This window comes from Canis aureus, chromosome 7 (assembly GCF_053574225.1).
Source record: "Canis aureus isolate CA01 chromosome 7, VMU_Caureus_v.1.0, whole genome shotgun sequence".
Lineage (NCBI taxonomy): Eukaryota > Metazoa > Chordata > Mammalia > Carnivora > Canidae > Canis > Canis aureus.
Window position 1 is genome coordinate 39,627,834 of NC_135617.1, and position 20,906 is coordinate 39,648,739.

At 33.7% G+C, this 20,906-nt stretch overlaps 1 protein-coding gene across 13 annotated transcripts in view; it reads right to left on the reverse strand.

The window, feature by feature from the left end:
- Positions 1–20,906, reverse strand: part of FAM135A (family with sequence similarity 135 member A) — a 132,489-nt gene that overhangs the window by 95,816 nt on the left and 15,767 nt on the right. For 12 of the 13 annotated variants that reach the window (XM_077903475.1, XM_077903474.1, XM_077903472.1 and 9 more), the window contains exons 3-4: positions 19,747–19,862; positions 13,168–13,247 (exon numbers count right to left, since the gene is read on the reverse strand). In XM_077903475.1, the coding sequence (XP_077759601.1) occupies positions 13,168–13,247; positions 19,747–19,823 (157 nt within the window). In that variant the 5' untranslated portion in view covers positions 19,824–19,862. The remainder of the gene's footprint in view (positions 1–13,167; positions 13,248–19,746; positions 19,863–20,906) is intronic. The other variant, XM_077903476.1, reaches the window with a different exon arrangement.

Below are 20,906 nucleotides of genomic sequence, written 5' to 3' on the forward strand. Positions count from 1 at the left end.
TACAAAATTTCAGTCACGCAAGGTTAAAAAGTTCTAGAGATCTGCTGACAAAAATATGCATATAGTTAGCAATACTGTAACTATATACATAAAAATTTGTTGAGGGTAGATTTCATGTTATTTGCTTTTTACCAAACACACATAAAAAATAGTAAGTGCTTTACTCTCAAGTGTTACATATTAACACCCCATGCTAATTTCTTTAGAGAAAAGTCCTGAGGTTTTTGTCCTAAGGTAAATACTAATCTTCCTGACATTCTACCATTGGCCTTGAGGTGCCCAACTATTACAGTTGATCTGATTACAGACTTTCAATTAATCTCTGTTTTCCAGCCCACTCTTACTTCCCTTCTATCTGCTATAATTCCTGAAATCCTTGGGGGAAGGTATCCCAAAAGGCAGTTCAGCTCTCACTTCTGTTTTCTGTCCTGCAGAAATTTATTGAAACATTTTGCTATTTCTTCTTGGATTTTATACTGTTATCGAAGGGTCTTAGAAAGACCCAGACATATGTGTACAGTCTGTTTATTGTCTTGAATCTGAAACCCTCTCTGCTTTTTCATATTTACTAGAATGATAACCTCCCTCCATGAGGTTGGGAACTACATATATCTTTTAAATTGTTTTAATTTAGGAGTGAACACTATGTCTTACACATAATGGGCTCTCAGCAAGTGTTTATGAAATACTTGAACTTTCACCTAACTTCTTAATTTAGTACCCTACTTGTTGAAAGAAATCTATTTTCAGCTTGCCTATCAGTTATCTGCTAACCCAAACATCAGATTTACACTTTTAAAGACCTGTGATAGAGACCTACACTTACATTAAGTCATGATAATTTAATTTTATATTTTATTCCTATCACCATCTTTCGCATTTCCATTTCCATTGGTTAAACAGTGGGCATTGATATGTTATTTATTTTGTGAACAAGTGAGCATTCATTCAACCATAACTTATTAAGCTTCTAAAATATTGAGAACTAAGAGATATGAACATAAAGGAGAACCCTACCCTTGTTCTGAGTTCCCAATCTAGTTGAATAGAAAAATTCAAGCAAAAAATTGCACTACAATGTGATAATCTCTTAACTCCCTATTTTGGAGACCAAAGCAAATGCCAGTGTAATTATCACTATCTGTTAAGCCAGGTAAAAAGACAAATAATGGCAGTGACAGAAAGAAATTATTGCATGTAGGGAAAGCAAAATGGAGGCTTACAATGCCAAATGGACTCAAATTTTAAAAGTTATGCAAAGCTTTTTGAAGGCTCTAATTCTATGGTGAGTTTTCCCTTCATGATTATTGAGATTATTCAGTTACTGTTAACAGCAATGGATTAGTGACATGAAATGAATTGTCTCTAGCTGTGTATTTCTTTAAATTTTCCTCATTTTACAAAAGCATTCTTCTTTAATGATTCTTGATGTTTGATTGTATTATAGCAAAATAAATAAAAAAATTATAACATGCTAAGAAGTAAAAGATGTTTATAGAAAATGCTATGAAACACAGCAAAGGAAACGTTTGGGAGTTATCTATGGCTTCACAAAGGAGATGAGGTGGGGAAAATATGCACAAAATTTGAGGTAAGTTAGAATCCATCAAATTTGAGAAAATGGAAGTGGTTCCATAAGGAGAATCCACAAGAAGATGGTGGGAAATAACGTTAGACATGTAGGATAGGGTCAAATCATGAAAAATCTAAACAATTCAGCAAAACTTAAAATATTTCAATGGGTTTCAAAAGAAGACCTTGAAAAGATGGTGGTTGGGAAAAACTTAAGGAGACAACTAGTAGGGGAGAAACAGATGACTCTTCGACCATCACGTCTATATTTGAAGCTTCATTTCAAGTGGCCAATTAACCACTACATCAAGGCAAAGTAACAAGGGGACAACCCCTCTTTACTTTGATAGCTATCTTTTATTTCCAGCCTTCCTTTTCTTTTGATATTAACTTGTTCTTAACTGCTATCACCTTTATAAAAAAACACTGGGTAGTGGTAGGCAAGGAATACATATACACACAAAGAATTTTATCAGAATGGATGGTCTTAGAAAAACTCTGGCCAAATACAAATAACTGGAAATTACTTTTTTTTAATTCCTTTTTTTTTTTTTAACCAGGGTTGATTTCTTATTAGTCCAAATGCTTATCTAGCTGTGAAACTTCTATCAAAGTGGAGAAGTGGAGAATACATATGTGTATATATATATTTTTAGCAATAAGACTTTCCCCATACATTATTGAGGTTTTATGCAATTTTCCCTTCTTTCTTCTTATAAATAGCAGTCTTGTAGATGAACTACATAGAAAGTTTTCAAAAAAGGATATCAAAATGGCCAATAGGCATATGAAAAGATGCTCATTTCATCAGGGAAATGCTAATCAACAATACAACAAGATATCACCTTACATGTATTGGAATGCTTATTATCTAGAAAACAAGAGACAAGAGGTGCTAATGAGGATGTGGGGGGGGGGGGGAATACTATATGCTACTGGTGGGAATGTACATTGGTCTGACCACTATGGAAAACAATATGGAGGCTCCTTAAAAAGTTAAAAATAAATCTGCCATACAATCCAGCAATTCCACTTCTGGGTATATACCTAAAAGAAATGAAAACAAGATTTCAAAGATATAAATGCACTCCTATGTTTCCTGCAGCATTATTCACAATAGCCAATATATATAAACAATGAATGAATGGATAAAAAAGATGTGAGCACATCTTTTTTATCCATTCATTCATTGTTTATTATTATATATATGTATAGAGATATACATATATATACACACAGTGGAATAATATTTAGGTATTAGAAAGTAGACTATCTTGCCATTTACAACAATATGAATGGACCTTGAGCACATTATGTTAAGTGACATAGGTCAGAAAAATAAAAAATAATGTATATCACTTATTTGTAGAATCTAAAAACGTCAAACTTGTCAAAAACAAAGAGTAAAATGGTGGTTAGCAGGGGATGAGGAAGTGGGGAGATAAGACTGATGTTGTTTAAGAATACAAACCTGCAAATAGTAGTAAATAAGCCATAGAAATCTACTGCACAGTATAATGAATAGAGGCAACAATATTGTTCTACAATTATGTAATGTCAATAAATATTGCTACAACATCACATTATGATAAATGTTTCAAAGTAACACATAGTATACCTCAAATTTATACATATTAAATTTATTCACTAAAAAAAAAGAAAAACAAAAATGCAGCAGTTTTATTTTACTACTACTACTAACTATCATCCATAGAGGACTTACTATGTGCAGGGGCACTGTGTTTATACTGTTACTAATCCCTTAGGCAATCTTATAGGGCAGGGACTAATATATCTATTTTAGAGACACCAAAGCTCTGATAATTTAAATAATTTACCCAGAAGCAAATGCCATTACTCTTTGCCCCAAAGTCTGTGCTTGGTCTTCTACGTCACATTGATAAAGAAGTTTTTTGTTTGTTTTGTTTTTAAAGATTTTATTTATTTATTTTTATTAGTGAGAGACACAGAGAGAGAGTGGCAGAGACATAGGGCAGAGGGAGAAGCAGGCTCCATCCAGGGAGCCTGATGTGGGACTCGATTCCGGGTCTCCAGGATCAGGCCCTGGGCTGAAGGCGGTGCTAAACCGCTGAGCCACCCGGGCTGCCCTGATAAAGGAGTTTAAACATAGGTACGCAGTTCATTCTTAGACTTATCACAGAACCCTTACACTAGTAAGAAGTAGCTGTCTTATTGGGGAAGAAGACCCAAAGGAGGTATATAAAGGTTAAACCATATCACTCAGCTATCCTATGTATAAGGCTAACTTTTGAGAACTGAGAAGGAAAAGGCAATAAATGGTTGCCAGGCAACTCCATGACTGTCTTTCTTTAGATCAAGTTGGTTCTGAGACTCTAGAGTCGATCTTATTTCAGTATTTTTACCATCTGGGGCAATTTAGGATAGAAATAGAGGGCATGAAAAAGGAAATCAATATTTACTGAGTATTATACCAGGTCTCTTTATCTAATTTGCTCACTTAATATTCACAAATACACTGTAAGAAAGGGGTTATTTCCATTCACTGATTAGGTTAGGCCAGGAGAGAGTGAAAAATTTGCTTAAGACTAAATAGCTAGTAAGTGGCAGAACAAGACTTGCTAGTGCATAGCTGAACAAATACGAACACTGCAATTCAAACACTATCTACAGATTAAGTTCGTTTTATAAGCATAGAAATACAAGCATAAATACTTAGATTTCCTTGATAAGTTATAAATGTAGGGGTCTTTTGTGAGGTTTCTTCTTCCTTTGGACTTCCCTTCTTGCCCTTGGTCATTCTAGTTCATTCTTCTTATCCCAGAAATAGCTTTATTAAAATTTTTTTTAATTTACTTGTTAACAGGAGACGTTTTCCTATGTACGTACTATGCTTCACAATTATATAAATCACAGGAAAACATCAAAATAACTTTTTCATCACTTTCAGCTCTTTACATTAAATGGTTCACAAACAGTATAGTAAATGAGACAAAATGTGACTGTTTCTCATTCTTTCTTATATTTCTAGAAGTTAAATAATATTTTACATGTATGCAGCCCTCTACAGTTTGCTGAGAACTTTCACCTATTTAACAAACAACAACCTTATAAAGCAGGTAATACACTTCCCAGATGAGAAACTGAAGCTCACAGAGGTGAAGTGAGTTTTCCAAGGTAACAGAAAAAAGGAAGCTGGTATCCTGATTCCAAGTCACTACTTTGTTAACTACAACAGAGCTGCATATTTGAATATAAAAGCTTCTGAAATACCTAAGATATACCTTTAGCTATCTCTATACCACGAGTGACTCAATCAATACCAAAATGATAAATAGATTTGTCCTGTCTTGCCAGAAACTTAATTAAGATCTTCCTTCTTTATGCTGGATAGTCATTTTACCTTTTTAAACACGTTCTCTCTCGTGTTACTATAAAAACGAAAATGCCGTTTACTTGTTTTCTAATTTGGAATCAATCCAGAGACAGAGCACATTAAGATTTAACTACAGTTACAAAACAGAATATGAATGTTAGCAACGTTGATAATATAAAACAAAGGACATACTTAATAGGTTGAAAGGGAGAGGAACAGAGCAAATTTGAAAAACGAGGCAAGACTGCTTATATCCTTATATTACACAATAGTGTTTGTCATGTTTGTTGAAATAGGAAGTGGAGTTTTAAACAATTCATTATTTAATAGTAATTTCAAAGTCAAAGAAAGATATGGGAATAATGATATCTCTTAAAAAGTAGGGGGGAAGGAGGGAAGAAAATAGTTTAAAATTCAGTTGTCATTCATCATACCAGGAAGCTAAAATGTCTATACAGAGGAAGCCATTAAAATTAGAGGAATAGTTAAAGGTGGATGCATCGGGCACAGCCTGGGTGGCTCAGCGCTCAGGCAGTTTAGCACCGCCTTCAGCCCAGGGCGTGATCCTGGAGTCCTGGGATTGAGTCCATGAGTCCCACGTCGGGCTTCCTGCATGGAGCCTGCTTCTCCTTCTGCCTGTGTCTCTGCCTCTCTCTCTCTCTCTCTCTCTCTCTCTCTGTGCCTCTCATGAATAAATAAAATCTTTAAAAAAAAGTGGCTGCATCTAGAGAATTAACTGTTTTCATTACAAATCTTTCTGGACTAAGAGAGTTTTTAACTATTTGTATTATTTGCATAAAATTATTTTTTTTCCAGAAAAAAGGGATGGGTGGAAAATAAAAAGCAAATGAAACAATATATGTTTCTTTTAAAAAATACTAGCATTATTATAAATGGGGAATTGTTATTTGAATTTTTTATCAAAATTGTACATAGTGCTCTAACATTTCAAACTGAGGCCAGTTTCCTAGAACAGGCAATGACTTTGTTGTAGAAGTCTGTGAAAATTTTCTTATTAATCAATTTTCAACAGCTCTATAAATACTCATTGTCTCTTATGACTGATGCTATTGTAGATGACAGCTATTTCCTGACTCAAACCTCTCACTGTCAGCACAATTTCATGCTGGAAATAATTTAAATGTGTTGCAATAAGCTGTATAATACCATCTAATTCCTACTGCATCTAACCTGCCTTTCTGCAACTCACAGACAAAATTATTTCTTTCTTCTTCTAAAAGTTTTCCAGAAATATACACAAAGTGTAGGAATTGCAGTAAAATACAGTGCTGGAAAGAAAAGGTCTTGAAGTGACAGTACAAATCAAACAGAAAAATAGGGCATGTAATAAAAAGTATAGAGAAAATCCAAACCCTTAGAAGAAAAAGCAAATTTTTAAGGAACAGAGGCAAAAAGAGAATTAACACACAGGATAAAGAAAAATTACTTCTACATGGATATATTTATGTTATCAAGGATGAGTCTAGAAATTAATGATATGTATTAAAATAAAGTCAGCCAAATTCATAGGAGTAATTTCTGGAAGCAGAATATTTTGGGAAAGATAACTTTTCCTAACAAATTTATTAATATTAAAAAGACACACACTCTTGGAACTCTTAAATACTATCTTAAAATAAAACAAAACTTGAAGGAAGAAGGACATAAAAAGAAAACCAAATCAGTATCTCCAAAACTGGAAAAAAAATTTGTTGCCTTCTTTGCATGTATGAGCTTGCTCTCTTTCTCCCTCTCTCTCTCTTTCTTTTCCAGACTGCTGATGAGGAAAAGCTCATCTGGGCATGAGAAACTATTTTGGATCCACCATACCTGTGAGCCTTAATATGTCACCAATTCCATCAACCAATGTTCTTTATAGTTTCCACATGAACTTAAACACTCAACATGATAGGCTATTTTGGGGCACACTGGCAGGTAATAGAACTAAATTACCAGATTTACATTATCATCGAGGTGTTCAGAGGATGAAACAAGAACCTGTGGAAAACTACACACATTAAAAAAAAAAAAAAAAAAAAAAAAAAAAAAAAGGGATCCCTGGGTGGCGCAGCGGTTTGGCGCCTGCCTTTGGCCCAGGGCACGATCCTGGAGATCCGGGATCGAATCCCACATCGGGCTCCCGGTGCATGGAGCCTGCTTCTCCCTCTGCCTGTGTCTCTGCGCCTCTCTCTCTCTCTGTGACTATCATAAATAAATAAAAATTAAAAAAAAAAAAAAAAAAAAAAAAAAACTACACACATATAAAAGATAATCATGCTGAGAATGCTACTGGGATGAGGAAAGTAGCACATCTCATAATTTGTGAAGGGTCATTTGTAAAAATCTATAGATATCATTGTGTACCATAAATAAGAAAAATAAGATATTCTGAATCAAAGAAAAACAAAATAAATACAGCATTAGGATAAAAAAAGATCTTGAGAAATTATATTAGGTATTACATTTTAGACATGACAAATTTTGAAAGAAATTATTTTTCTTCTGCTGTTCAAAATCCAGTTCTCATGTTTTCCATTTTGGTTGTTAAAATTTAATGAAAAAGTATGCAGCCTCTTAAACACTTTCTTGTATAATACTGTAAAAATATACATATAATTGTTTTTGCATATAAACCAAAATCATGTATTATGGAATTCTATTGCTTTGCAAACCCAGGCTTCTCTTTTAAAGACTGGTGTCTGCTATAAACTATTTTTAAAAGATATTTCCTTTCCACACACTCGTAAATGATCAGATAATGGACATTTCAGAGTCAATAATACAAAATTAGTAGTATTAGAAGCTGAAATAGCAACAATGACTAAATCTGGGGTTACAACTAATTAAAACCAAACAAAAATCTGTGTCCAGGAAAAAGCACTTAAAAAGAAAGTACTCTATTTGGGTCTTTCTTTTCTTTCTCTTTCTTTCTTTTTCTTTCTTCCTTTTTCTTTTTCTTTCTTTCTTTCTTTCTTTCTTCTTTCTTTCTTTCTTTCTTTCTTTCTTTCTTCTTTCTTTCTTTCTTTCTTTCTTTCTTCTTTCTTTTCTTTCTTTCTTTCTTTCTTTCTTTCTTTCTTTCTTTCTTTCTTTCTTTCCTTCCTTCCTTCCTTCCTTCCTTCCTTCCTTCCTTCCTTCCTTCCTTCCTTCCTTCCTTCCTTTTTAAAGATTTTATTCATCCATTCATGAAAGACACAGAGAGAGAGAGAGAGAGAGAGAGAGAGGCAGAGACAGGCTGAGGGAGAAGCCAGGCTCCATGCAGGGAGCCTGATGTGGGACTCGATGCCAAGTCTCCAGGATCATGCCCCAGGCCGAAGGCAGGCTCTAAACTGCTGAGCCGCCGGGGATATCCTCTATTTGGGTATTTCTGAAATACCATTTGTCATAATGTTAAGAAAAATTACTCTGAAAATGACATTAATTACATGTAATATTTCTGCTATACAAATACCCTAGAAAGACCTCTCACCCCTGAATGTGCCAGAAGAATAATAAACTAATCCCAAAGTTAGCAGAAGGAAGGGAACAACAAAGATCAGAGTGGAATTAAATGAAATAGAGACTAAAAAAGACAATAGAAAACATCAATGAAACCAACAGTTGGTTTTTTGAAAAGATAAACAAAATCAACAAACCTCTAAGCTATGAAAAAAACATAATTCAAATAATTATAAATGAAAGCCACTAACAACTAATACCACGAAAATACAAGAATAAGGGACAACAATGAACAATCAATGAAAACAAATTAGATAAACTAGAAGAAACAGATAAACTTTTAGAAACATACATCTTACCAAGACTGAATCATGAAGAAACAAAATCTGAACAGACCAATAAGAGACTGAATCAATAATAAAAAATCTCCCAACATATAGAAGCCAGGATCAGATGATTTAACTGGTGAATCCTACCAAACACTTAGAGATGAATGAATACTAATCCTTCTCAAATTTTTCCAAAAAAATTGATCAGGAAGGAACACTTTCAAGCTCATTTTAAAAGGCCAGCATTACCCTGATATGGAAGCCAGACAAGTGCATTACAAGAAAAGAAGATAAGAAGATTACTGGCCAATATCCCTGATGAACACCAATGCAAAAACAAAATACTAACATACCAATTCCAAGAGTTTTTTAAAAGGATCATATACTATGGTCAAGAGATTTATCCCTGGGATGCAAGGATGCTTTGCAATATGCAAATAAACATGATATACCATATTAACAGAATGAAGGATAAAAGTCAAATATGATCATTTCAGTAGATGTAGGATTCAACATACTTTCATGATAAAGACTTCAATAAAGTAGGTATAGAAGAAATGTACCTCAATGTAATAAAGGCCAAATAGGACAAGCCCACAGCAAGCTAACATCATACCCAACTGTGAAAAGTTAAAATCTTTCCTCTAAAGTTAGAAACAAGGGTACCCACTCTCATCACTTCTATTCAACATAGCATTGGAAATCCAAGCAACAGCAATTGGGCAATAAAAAGAAATTATACACACATTCAAATAGGAAAGGAAGAAGTAAAATTATCTGTATGCAGATGACATGATCTAAAGATTCCACCAAAAGGTTGTCAGAACTAATCAACAAATTCAGCAAAGTTGTAGGACACAAAATCAACATACAAAAATCAGTTGTTTGTCTATATATGAACAATGAGCTACTTAAAAGAGAAATCAAGAAAGCAATCCCACCACTGTGTTGTTTATCTGAAATTAATATAGCATTATATGTCAACTATACTTCAATAAAAAATAAAAGGAAGTTGCTCTGTGCATGTTTATTTCATAAATGTAAAATCACTCAATTATTTAAAAAGAGGAGAAATTCCATTTACAATAGCACTGAAAATAATAAAATACTTAGGAATAAATTTAACCAAGGTGATAAAAACATATACACTAAAAGCTATGATACTGATGAAAGAAACAGAAGAAGGCACAAATAAAAGGAGAGATATCCTGTGTTCTTAGATTGGAAGAATAATATTGTTAAAATGTCCACACTATCCCACATGATCTACAGATTCAAAACAATCTTTATCACAATTTCAATGGCATTTTTCACAGAAATAGAAAAAAATATCCTAAGTTCATATGAAACCACAAAAGACTCTAAATAGCTACAGCAATCTTAAAAAATGAACAAAGCTAGAGCCATCACACTTCCTGATTTCAAGGCTATAATATTACTATTAAAAGGCTACAGTAATTGGGGCATCTGGGTGGCTCAGTGGTTGAGCATCTGCCTTTGGCTCAGGTTGTGGTCCCGGGGTCCTGGGATCGAGTCCCCACATTGGGCTCCCGCAGGGGGCCTGGTTCTCCCTCTGCCTATGTCTCTGCCTCTCTCTGTGTGCCTCTCATGAATAAATAAATAAAATCTTAAAAAAAAAAAAAAGGCTACAGTAATCAAAACAGTATGATAATTAATAACATAAAAACAGGGATACAGACCATTGGAAGAGAATAGAGCCTAGAAATAAACCTATACATGCATGGTCAACTAATCTTTGACAGAGTACCAAGAACCTATCATGGAGAAAGGATAGTCTCTTAAAGGTGCTGAGAAAATTGGATATCCACAGGCAAAAGAATGAAACTACACCCCTATCTTACATCACTCACAGAAATTAACTCAAATTCAATGAAAGACTTAAATTTAAGACCTAAACCATAAAACTCCTATAAGAAAACATAAGAGAAAAGGTCTTGGACATTGGTTTTGGAGATTATTCTTTGGATTTGATCCCAAAAGCAAACGCAAAAATAAAGAAGTGAGATTACATCAAACTATTAAGCTTCTGCAGAGCAAAGGAAACCATCAACAAAATTAAAAGACAACCTATAAAATGTAAAAAAATATTTGAAATAAAAGGTGCTCAACATCACTCATCACCAGGGAAAATGTAAATCAAAACCACACAGATGGAGCGCCTGGGCGGCTCAGTTAGTTAAGCATCTGGCTCTTGATTTTGGCTCAGGTCATGATCTTAGGGTCCTGGAGATTGAGCCCAGAGTCCTGATCCAAGCTCAGCAGGGAGTCTGCTTGAGATCCTCTCCCTCTCTTTCCCTTCCCTCCCTCAGCTCGTTTGTGCATGTGCTCTCTAATAAATAAATAAATACATCTTTTTTTTTTTTTTTTAAAGCAACACAAAGAGATATTAGCTCACACCTGTTAGAACTCCTATATCAAAATGTCAAAATAAACAAGTGCTGGTGAAGGCATGGAGAAAGGAGAAATCTTGTGCACTGTTGGTGGGAGTGAAAGTTGGTGCAGCTGCTATGGAAAATTGTGTGGAGGTTTCTAAAAAAATTAAAATTACAACTATCATAATGATCCAGCAATCCCACTCATGGGTATATGTTTGAAAGAAATGAAATGAATATCTTGAAAAGAAATCTGCACTACCATATTTACTGCAGCATTAGTCACAATATCCAAGGTAAGGAAATAGCCTAAGTATCTATCAACAGATGAGTGGATTAAGAAAATGTGGTATAACACACACACATACAAAGAAGGAGCCACAGCCAGAGGGAGAGGTATCTCATTTAGCTATAAAGATAGAAATCTTGCCATTTGCAACAGTATGGATGAACCCGGAGGGCATTTGCTAAGTGAGATAACTGTCAGACAGAGAAAGACAAATACTGCATGGAATCACTTACATGTGGAAACCAAACCAAACCAAACCAAACCAAACCAAACCAAACCAAACCAAACCAAACAGTTGATTTCATAGAAACAGACAGCAGAACTATGCTTGCCAGGGGGTAGGAGGTGAGAGAAACAGGAAGATATGGGTTGATTAACTTTGTTATGAGTAAGCTCTATCTAATGTGCACAGCATGGTGACTACATTTAATAATAAAGTACTGTATACTTAAATTTAAGAGTGGATCTTAAGCATTTTCACCACACATACACATAAGAGTGCACTATGTGAGGTGGATGTGCTAATTATATTGCTTGTGGTAATTATTTCATAATGTATATATAACAAATCACATTGTACACTTTAAATATATGAAATTCTATTTGTCAATTATTTCTCAATAAAGCTTAAAAAATAAATGGGAGTCAGAGAAAAAGATCATTCTATTTTTTTCAACTGGCAACTTTAGAAAATACAATAGGCAAGACATTTAGTCTACCACATTAAGGAAGGACCAAATCTATCTTGTAATAGTAATTAATTATTTTAACCTCTGTATTTCATAGAAAGTGGACTTATAACAGTTCATATGACAATAAATATACACTTTAATATGTATGCCAGGCCAAGAAAAAATATTGTTTTTTTTAAAAGAATGTACATATTTTTTGGTCATAAGCAATAAGTCTCCCTGAGCATTTTGAGAGTCTTCAGGAAGACAGAATAAACTCTCCATTGTGTACCATTCATTAAATCTATTATTACCTTGCATTTTAGTACCCACAGGATACTAAAAAGATAATCCCAAACACTTCAAATTTCCAGAATATTTTCTTAAATTGTAAAATAGGCTGAATTATGCTCAGCATGGCTTTAGTGTGAGGTGTATTTTATTATTTATGATGTTTTCAAGACTCATTATTCATATTTGACATATATGATAACTTTCTAGAATATTTCATTAACCATTGCATTTCCTAACTTCATAGAATGAAACAGAGTATACTATATCAGGAATGCTGAAAATATGTCCATTGATCGTATCAGGACCACTGGTTTTGGCTCAAACATTTTAATACAGAATATAAGTAAATAACCAAGCTGCTATAATGTATCTATCTTAAACCATATACATTACTTTCTGCATTTTGTTTTTTAACTAGAGTAGTTAACCCAGACCAAAAATGTGGTTAAAAAAATATTCTCAAAGGCATACTTTAAAACTTTATAATAAAACACCTTTGTACTCATTTATCAAATTATATGTCCACATTCATTGTGTATTTTTAATAATTATATCTTACATGACATAACTGACACCACCCCTACTTATATTTGTTTTTGTGGAAATTTCACATACATTCTTTCATATACTCATCATAAGAAATAATAGAGAAAGATAAAGAACCTATAATCAAGTCTATTTTATTGAGGCCTCAAATATATTTATTATAATGATACTCTTTGGTATCCTGTATTTGTAATTAAAAAAATAAAAATAATTAAAAGTTATTATTGCCATTATAATGTTGCTTCAAACTTTTCTTAAAAGTTAAAAATATTCCTTGGCTTACCTGTTGCATGTAACAAACTAGCTTCTACTCTGTGGGGAACTCTTGGTGGAATTTTCATAGATGCACGTATCTGGTAAAAACTAAAGGAAAATAGACCCAAAAAATCATTTCAAACTATATTTTAAAATATACAATGCCCCAATTTCTATATATCTGTATGTATTAAGTTATAAATTTGGTCTGCTTGTATCAATCTCCCATAATATTTATTTATTTTATTATTTATTTTTAAAAGATTTATTTATTTTAAAGATTTTTATTTATTTTATTATTTGGCAGGGGAGGGGGGGAGAGTAGAGGGAGAACAACAAGCCAATTCCGTGCTGAGCACAGAGCCAAGGCAGGGCTCGATCCCATGACCCTGAGAGATCATGACCTGTGCCAAAATCCAGAGTCAGCTGTTTAAACAAATGAGACAACCTGGCACCCTTCCCATAATATTTATTATTGGTGAAAAGAAATATATCAGATCCACAGATCAAATATCAGCAGCATGCAAGAAAACCCAAACAGAAATGGGCATGTATAAAGATGAATGAGAGAAACAAAAGAAATGTAGAAGTGTTTTTTGTTTTTGTTTTTTTTTTTTAAGATTTTACTTATTTGATAGAGACAGAGTGCATGAGAGAGAGCGTACAAGCAAAGGGGAGGGGCAGAAGAAGAAGTCAACTCCCTCCCCAGCGGGGAACCGGACATGGGACTGGATACCAGGACCCAGGGATCATGACCTGAGCCAAAGGCAGACACTTAACAGACTGAGCCACCCAGGTGTCCAATATTTCTTACTTTAAATGAGAGAATGTCATAGCAACAAAAGGAGTTAGTAAGGCACCTTAGATTTTTCACTGTTTAATTTGGTTACTCATTTTTTTCTTTTAAAAAATAATAAAGAGGGATGCCTGGGTAGCTCAGTGGTTGAGCGGCTGCCTTGGGCTCAGGGTATGATCCTGGGTCCAGGGATCGAGTTCTGCACCAGGCTCCCTGTGAGGAGCCTGCTTCTCCATCTATGTCTCTGCCTCTCTCTCTGTCTCTCATGAATAAATAAAATCTTAAAAGTAAATAAAAATAATAAAAAATAAAAATTAATAAAGGTAAATTATTCTTAAGCATAATTTTGAGAAAATATAGATTATAATGGTTTTTGAAAATTGGTTTAATACAATAAATTACAAAATAAAGACATGCATTTGGTTTAAAGAATTCAGCGTATTTTCAAGGTCAGAGCTATTTGTTTATGTACTTTATTTATTCTATAGGATTTTATAATTTTTATATCTATATATAAAAATCAACCAGTCATTAGAATAACAGTTTATGTAGAATAAAAAATTTGCAGTGAACATTATGTTTGTGTTTTATCATCATTATACTGCAAATGTGTACATGTAATGGAGGATATACACATTTATACACATATATATACACATGACACACAAATAGGATTACTAAAAGCTAAATCAAGATTACAAATTGGGATGAGTTTAGATGTACACAAGGGAACAGAATATTTTGTTTATTTTTATTAATAATTTCCTAATAGTTTAAATTATTAAACTTGTAAATAATACAAAGATTAAAATATATAAATATATTTCTACTATTATTCATAGCAAGGTATAGCATTGGAGAGAGTGTATGGTCAGGCCACAAAGCCAGAATTAAAGAAGAGTGAATGAAAAGCTAGCCAATTAAATCTAGAACCTTGAGAGTCACAATTTGGCCTTAAAGAAACAAGGCAAAACTCCATAAATATAGATAATTAGTTGAGATTAAGATGAGGTCAGATTGAAAACATGAGATGACTAAAACCAAAAATCAAAGTGGAATCACAGGAGCCCTAGAACCAGAGGAGAACAAAAGAACGAAGATTTCTAGGAACTAATCAACTCCTCATGCTGAGAATTTTAACTAACATTAAGTAAAATAAAAGAAAACATAGGTAGTAAGCTCCTTGACATAGGTCTTAGTGATGATTTTTTGACTCTGACACCAAAAGCAAAGGCAACAAAAAGCAAAAATAAACTGGAACTACATCAGACTAAAAAGCTTCTACACAGCAAAGGAAACCATCAACAAAATGAAAAGGAAACTTACTAAATGAGAAAATATTTGAAAGTCATGTATCTGATAAGGGGCTAATATCTAAAATTATTATAAAGAACTCATACAACTCAATAGAAAAAAAACCACCCGACCTCCAAAATAAGAAAAGAAAAAACCCCAACCAAACAGTCTTATTTAAAAATGGGCAAAAGAGGGGCACCTGAGTGGCTCAGTTGGTTAAGCATCTGCCTTCAGCTCAGGTCATGATTCTGGGGTCCTAGGACCAAGTCCCACATCAGGATCCCTGATTAGCGGGGAGTCTGTTTTTCTCTCTCCCTCTGCCCTTGCTCCCTGATCATTTGCTCTCTTTCTCTGCTCTCTCTCGAATAAAGAAAAATCCTTTTTAAAAATGCACAAAAGATCTAACTAGACATTGTTCCAAAGAAGCTATATAGGTATATGAAAAAATGCTCAACATCACTATCAGGGAAATGCAAATTAAAACCACAATGAAATGTCACCTCACACCTGTTAAAATGACTACTATCAAAACGTCAAAAGATAAGTGCTGAAGATGTGGAGAAAAGGGAACTCTTGTGCACTGTTAGTGAGAGTGTAAATTGGTGTAGCCACTATGGAAAACTATGGAGGTTCCCGGAAAAATTAAAAATAGAACTACTTCTACCTGAAGAACACAAAAACACTACTTCAAAAAGGTATATGCACCCCTATGTTCATTTTAGCATTATTTACAATAGCTAAGATATGGAAACCATCTAAGTGTCCATTAATCAATGAATGAATAAGATGTGATATATATACAATGGACACTACTCAATCATAAAAAAAAAGAAAAGAGTAATATCTTGCCATTTGTGACATAGATGGACCTTGAAGGTACTATGCTGACTGGAATAAGTCAGAGAAAGACAAAATACTGCATGATTTTACTTACATGTGGAATCTAAAAAACAAAACAAACAAAACAAAACCTAGACTCAGAGAATGAGAGAACAGATTGATGGCTGCTGGAGGGGAGGAAGGCTGAGGGGAGCAAAATGGGTATAGGGTATCAAGAAGTACAAACTTCCAGTTAAAAAATAAATAAGTCATAGGGATGTAACATACAACATGGGGAATAAAGTCAATAATCTGGTATTAACTTTGTATGGTGACACATAGTAAATATAAATAGACTTATTGTGGTGATCATTTTGTAATGTAGACCTATGTCAAATCACTATGTTGTACACCTGAAACTAGTACAATATTGTATGTCAATTATACCTCAATTAAAGACAAGTCAAGCAATGTATCTAAAATCAATGATCCTCTAACCATTAGATTTTTGAAAGATCAGAAACATAATAATATTCTTCAAAGGTCTTCAATGGATGGGGAAACCAGATTGTAGAATATGAGGAAACTAATGAAAATAGCAATTACACATGCTATGTTTATGATGATTGACAAAAAAAAAAAAAAAAAAAAAAGGAATAATAATTCACTTAATCTTTATCTCCAGTTCCAAACCTTCAATTAATTATGAACTATCTCCACTTGGATATCTCACCTCAAACTCAATATATCAAAATGAACAAATCTTCAACCTCCTTATTGATTTCAACATTACTAATACTGTACAAGTCAATAGGATTTAAAACTTCAGCATTATCTTTTAAATTTCTTATTAAAAATACCCAATTTGCAAAAAGTAGAGCAATGAACCCATATGCCCACTACTCATTTTCAACAATTAGAAACTTTTGCTGTATTTGATTCATCTGTACTTTTTCTTTGCTGAGCAACTTCAAAGTAGTATCTTACATATCACATATATTCTATACACGTATTTTTAATGCTTTTTCAGTCTCATCCTCCATATGGAATCAGTCATTAAATCTTACTATACTTACCCTGAAATGCCTCATAAAAATTAATAACAAAAAAAAATGTTAGAATAGAATGATTTTTAAAATGTCTCTGATTTTTTCATCCGTCCTGGTGTCCACACATTTTGCAGTTTGACTTCCAATAGGAAGTAGAGTTTAGTTCCCTACCCTTAAATCTGCACTGGCCTTACAACTTGTTTTGGGCAATGCAATGTGGCATAGATGACAATGTGCTAGTTTCAAGCCTAGGTCTTAAAAGGTCTTCTTGAATAGTTTCTTTCTCTTTGGATGCTACCTCCTCCGTGAGAAAAAGCTAGGATGAGATATCATAAAACAAAATGGAGTCCACCCAGATAAGGCCATTTTCTGTATCAGCCAGCACCCAGCCAACCTGCCAGTTGGGTGTGAATTCATAGGTGAGTCCAACAAAATCAGCCAATCCAGCCCAGAAGAACAGACCATTCAGCTGATCCACAGACTTGTGAGCAAAAATGAATGTTTATTGTTGTGATACCACTGAAGCTTTGTTTGTCACTAGTTATACTACTGTGGCAATACATTACTAATACAGAAATCAGTAACTTAGAAGTAGTGTGCACCGTAACAAAAACTTAAAATATGTGGCACTGACTTTGGGACCAAAACAATGGTAAAGGTAGAAGCAAGAAAAATGAGTAAATTATAGAAATTTAAAAAATGATAACCCATGTTACACAGTGATGAAACTTTTTTTTTTAAGATTTTATTTATTTATTCATGAGAGACAGAGACAGAGGCAGAGACACAGGCAGAAGCAGAGGGAGAAGCAGGCTCCATACAGGGAGCCCAACGTGGGACTCGATCCCAGGTCCCCAGGATCATGCCCTGGGCTGAAGGCAGATGCCCAACTGCTGAGCCATCCAGGTGTCCCAGTGATGAAACTTTTGATAAAAACACTGTCAGCAGTAACTTAGTAGTTGTTAGACAATGTATCTAAGAAACTTTGGGACTTAAGCAAGCTAATTTCCAGGGAGAATGCTAAAAATGTCAACTGGTTACTCCTTGCTAAGTATAATAAGGTTTTCCAAGAAAGAGATAAGCTAAAGAAAGAACTGGTCATTTTACAAACAGAATGTAGAGGGAATATAGCTGCACCAGGAGTTGCTAGATTAGAAAAAAAAAAACTTTTTCAGCTTCAGTCTCCTTAAAAATTTTCAAAATAAAATGTGCCATGGACAAAGATCATATTAAAGGAGTAGGTATAAATCCCTTTCTTTAGAGCTCTAAAGAAATTAAAGCAATGTTTAAGTAGACATTCTCAGTTTGACAAAAGGTTTTCAGGAAGTTGAGGGGCATGATCCCACAGAATTCTGATCCCCAAATAGTAGTGGCTACATCTAGAGAATAGTCATGGCTCAAAAGACAATTGTGGGTCTGGGCTTCAGAGCTTGGAATGAACTCTATCAGACATACCGAAACCTCATAAAATTTTTAAAAGTAAGTTTTACTGCCTTAAGAACTGTCAGGCTAGACTCCTGGGCTGGCCTTATAACTTGCTTAACCAACAGAATGGAGTGGAAAAAAAAATAAAAGTGCTAATTCAAGGGGCCCTGCATCCTCTGCTCTCTTTCTTTGACTCCTGTCTCTGTCATGAAAACAAGCCCAGCCTGTCCTACTGAGGAGTGAGAAACTATGAGGTGAAGCAGAGCACAGCTGTTATTATTTTTTTCAACAAGATGGCAAAACCAAGACAAACCAAAAATAAAACAAAACAAGAAAAACCTCAATAGAAAATCTCTCTCACCCTACTTCTGATAAAGCTTCATTAGTACCACTCTTAGTACAGAACTTCAGAGTTACAGGCATCTCTAAATTGTCCCCTATGCTTCTGTTTCTTCTGCACAACCATCAATCTAATATATCACAATCTTCCTGTTAGTAAGTGCTTACTGTAATAATAGTGATAATTTCATTATTGCTTGGAAACCACTGATGGCTCTCCAAATCCCTGCTGTTTCTTCAGACATAAGGAGCCTTTCATAAACATAACCTCTCCTTTCTTTACTATCTTTCCTTCTGCAATTCTCCTAAAGAATATCCAATTTCCTAAAAATTCTTTAAAATAGCATGTTCATTCCTATTTCCAAGACCTGATTCATGTTGCTCTCTCCTCCCAAAACAGTTTTTCATTTTATCCTTTGCCTATACAAGTCTTAACCATATTTTGTCCCTATTTCTCCAAAATGCCTTTCCTAACATAGTAACCCAGAAAAATGTCTTTGTTTTGATTCCTAGAGTACTTTCTATATATACTTCTTGAAGATTTGTCATTTTGCATTCCCACTTAGCTGTTTTGTACATGTATTTTCCCCATACACTACTTTTTACAAGCAAAAATGAGATCTTAACATTTTCACAGAAGTCCTTTCAACACTCAGTACAAATTCATAAATGCACATTACATATATCCAGCATTATCACTAAATCCATGTGAATAATTCTCAAGCATCTACTTAAAACTAAATTTCTCTAAGAAAAGAATTACTTGAATATAGCTCACTGTTTTCCTGATATATGCTCGATTATAAGTATATATTAAATTTAAATGAAAATCTGTACATCTTTTTTTATGCAAAATATATAATCTTCATATTAAAATACATACCCTCTCTGAAATAAATCCACATTGTAGAACTTGTTTAGCTCCACAGAGAATTCTACCATTGCTTGAACTTCAGTCATTTTCAATTTATACTGAGAAGACAAATCTGGTAACAGCACCTTGTTAAAAGTAGGGGGAAAATCATGAGAAGCACAATGACAAAAATGCCAATTTACAAAAATACTAATATTTAAACATGTTTCAGAGTATGATAGGCAGAAAATAAAAATGAAACAAATTAGTCCATATATCTAACACAGTCTATCCCAACTAAACAGCATCAGAATCAACTAAATATACTTACAAATGATATACTTACTAAATAACAATAATCTTGTAATTTAAGATACGTTCCAATAGAATGCATTTTCTAAAAGAATTGGAAAGCATTCCAATAGTATGCTTTCCTTTGTGACATCTCTATGATAAATAATAGAGCAAATTGCTAAAAGAAACCCTTGACTTTATCACAGATAAAACACTAAAGAAAAAAATTAAGTCACCTCATTATTCTCTTCTAGCTCTATATTGCACATCCAGTCTACTCCAAAGTCAAAAAGAGAATTAGCATCCTTTAATCCTCATTTAAATCCATGAAGGTTCATCCTCTTGGGCAAAGTTCTTAAATTACTATTTGTTCTTAAATTTAAAAAAAAAAAATTTTTTTCCCCTCATTACAAAAGCCTAAAGTATTCATTGAAAGGAGTTTAAAAAAAATACAGACAAGCAAAAGTAAAAATATTCATGATTCTGTCCATTGACAGATACTTTGGTATATATTCTTCACTTGTGTGTGCTTTTATAAAATTTCTATAAAATTGGGATCAAACTATATGCACACTTTATATTTATTTAATTTTTTGATGAGCACGTATGTCAATAAATGTAGTTTTACAACATTACTTTCAATTGTTTACTATTACAATGTGAATATTATGATTTAAAGCATCTCCTATTGTTGGGTATTTCAGTGATTTCTGTCTTTTCACTATTACAAAATAGTATTGTATTAATAATGCATGCTTTAAAAACACAATTCAGAGTAGAAAGTGTTGAAAGACAATCCTCCAGAGTCTCCTGTTTCTGCATATTTTGCAAGCAGACACTGACTGCCTCTGTTCCAGACTATTTTTCAAGGATGTAGGATCAGCAAACAGAGATAG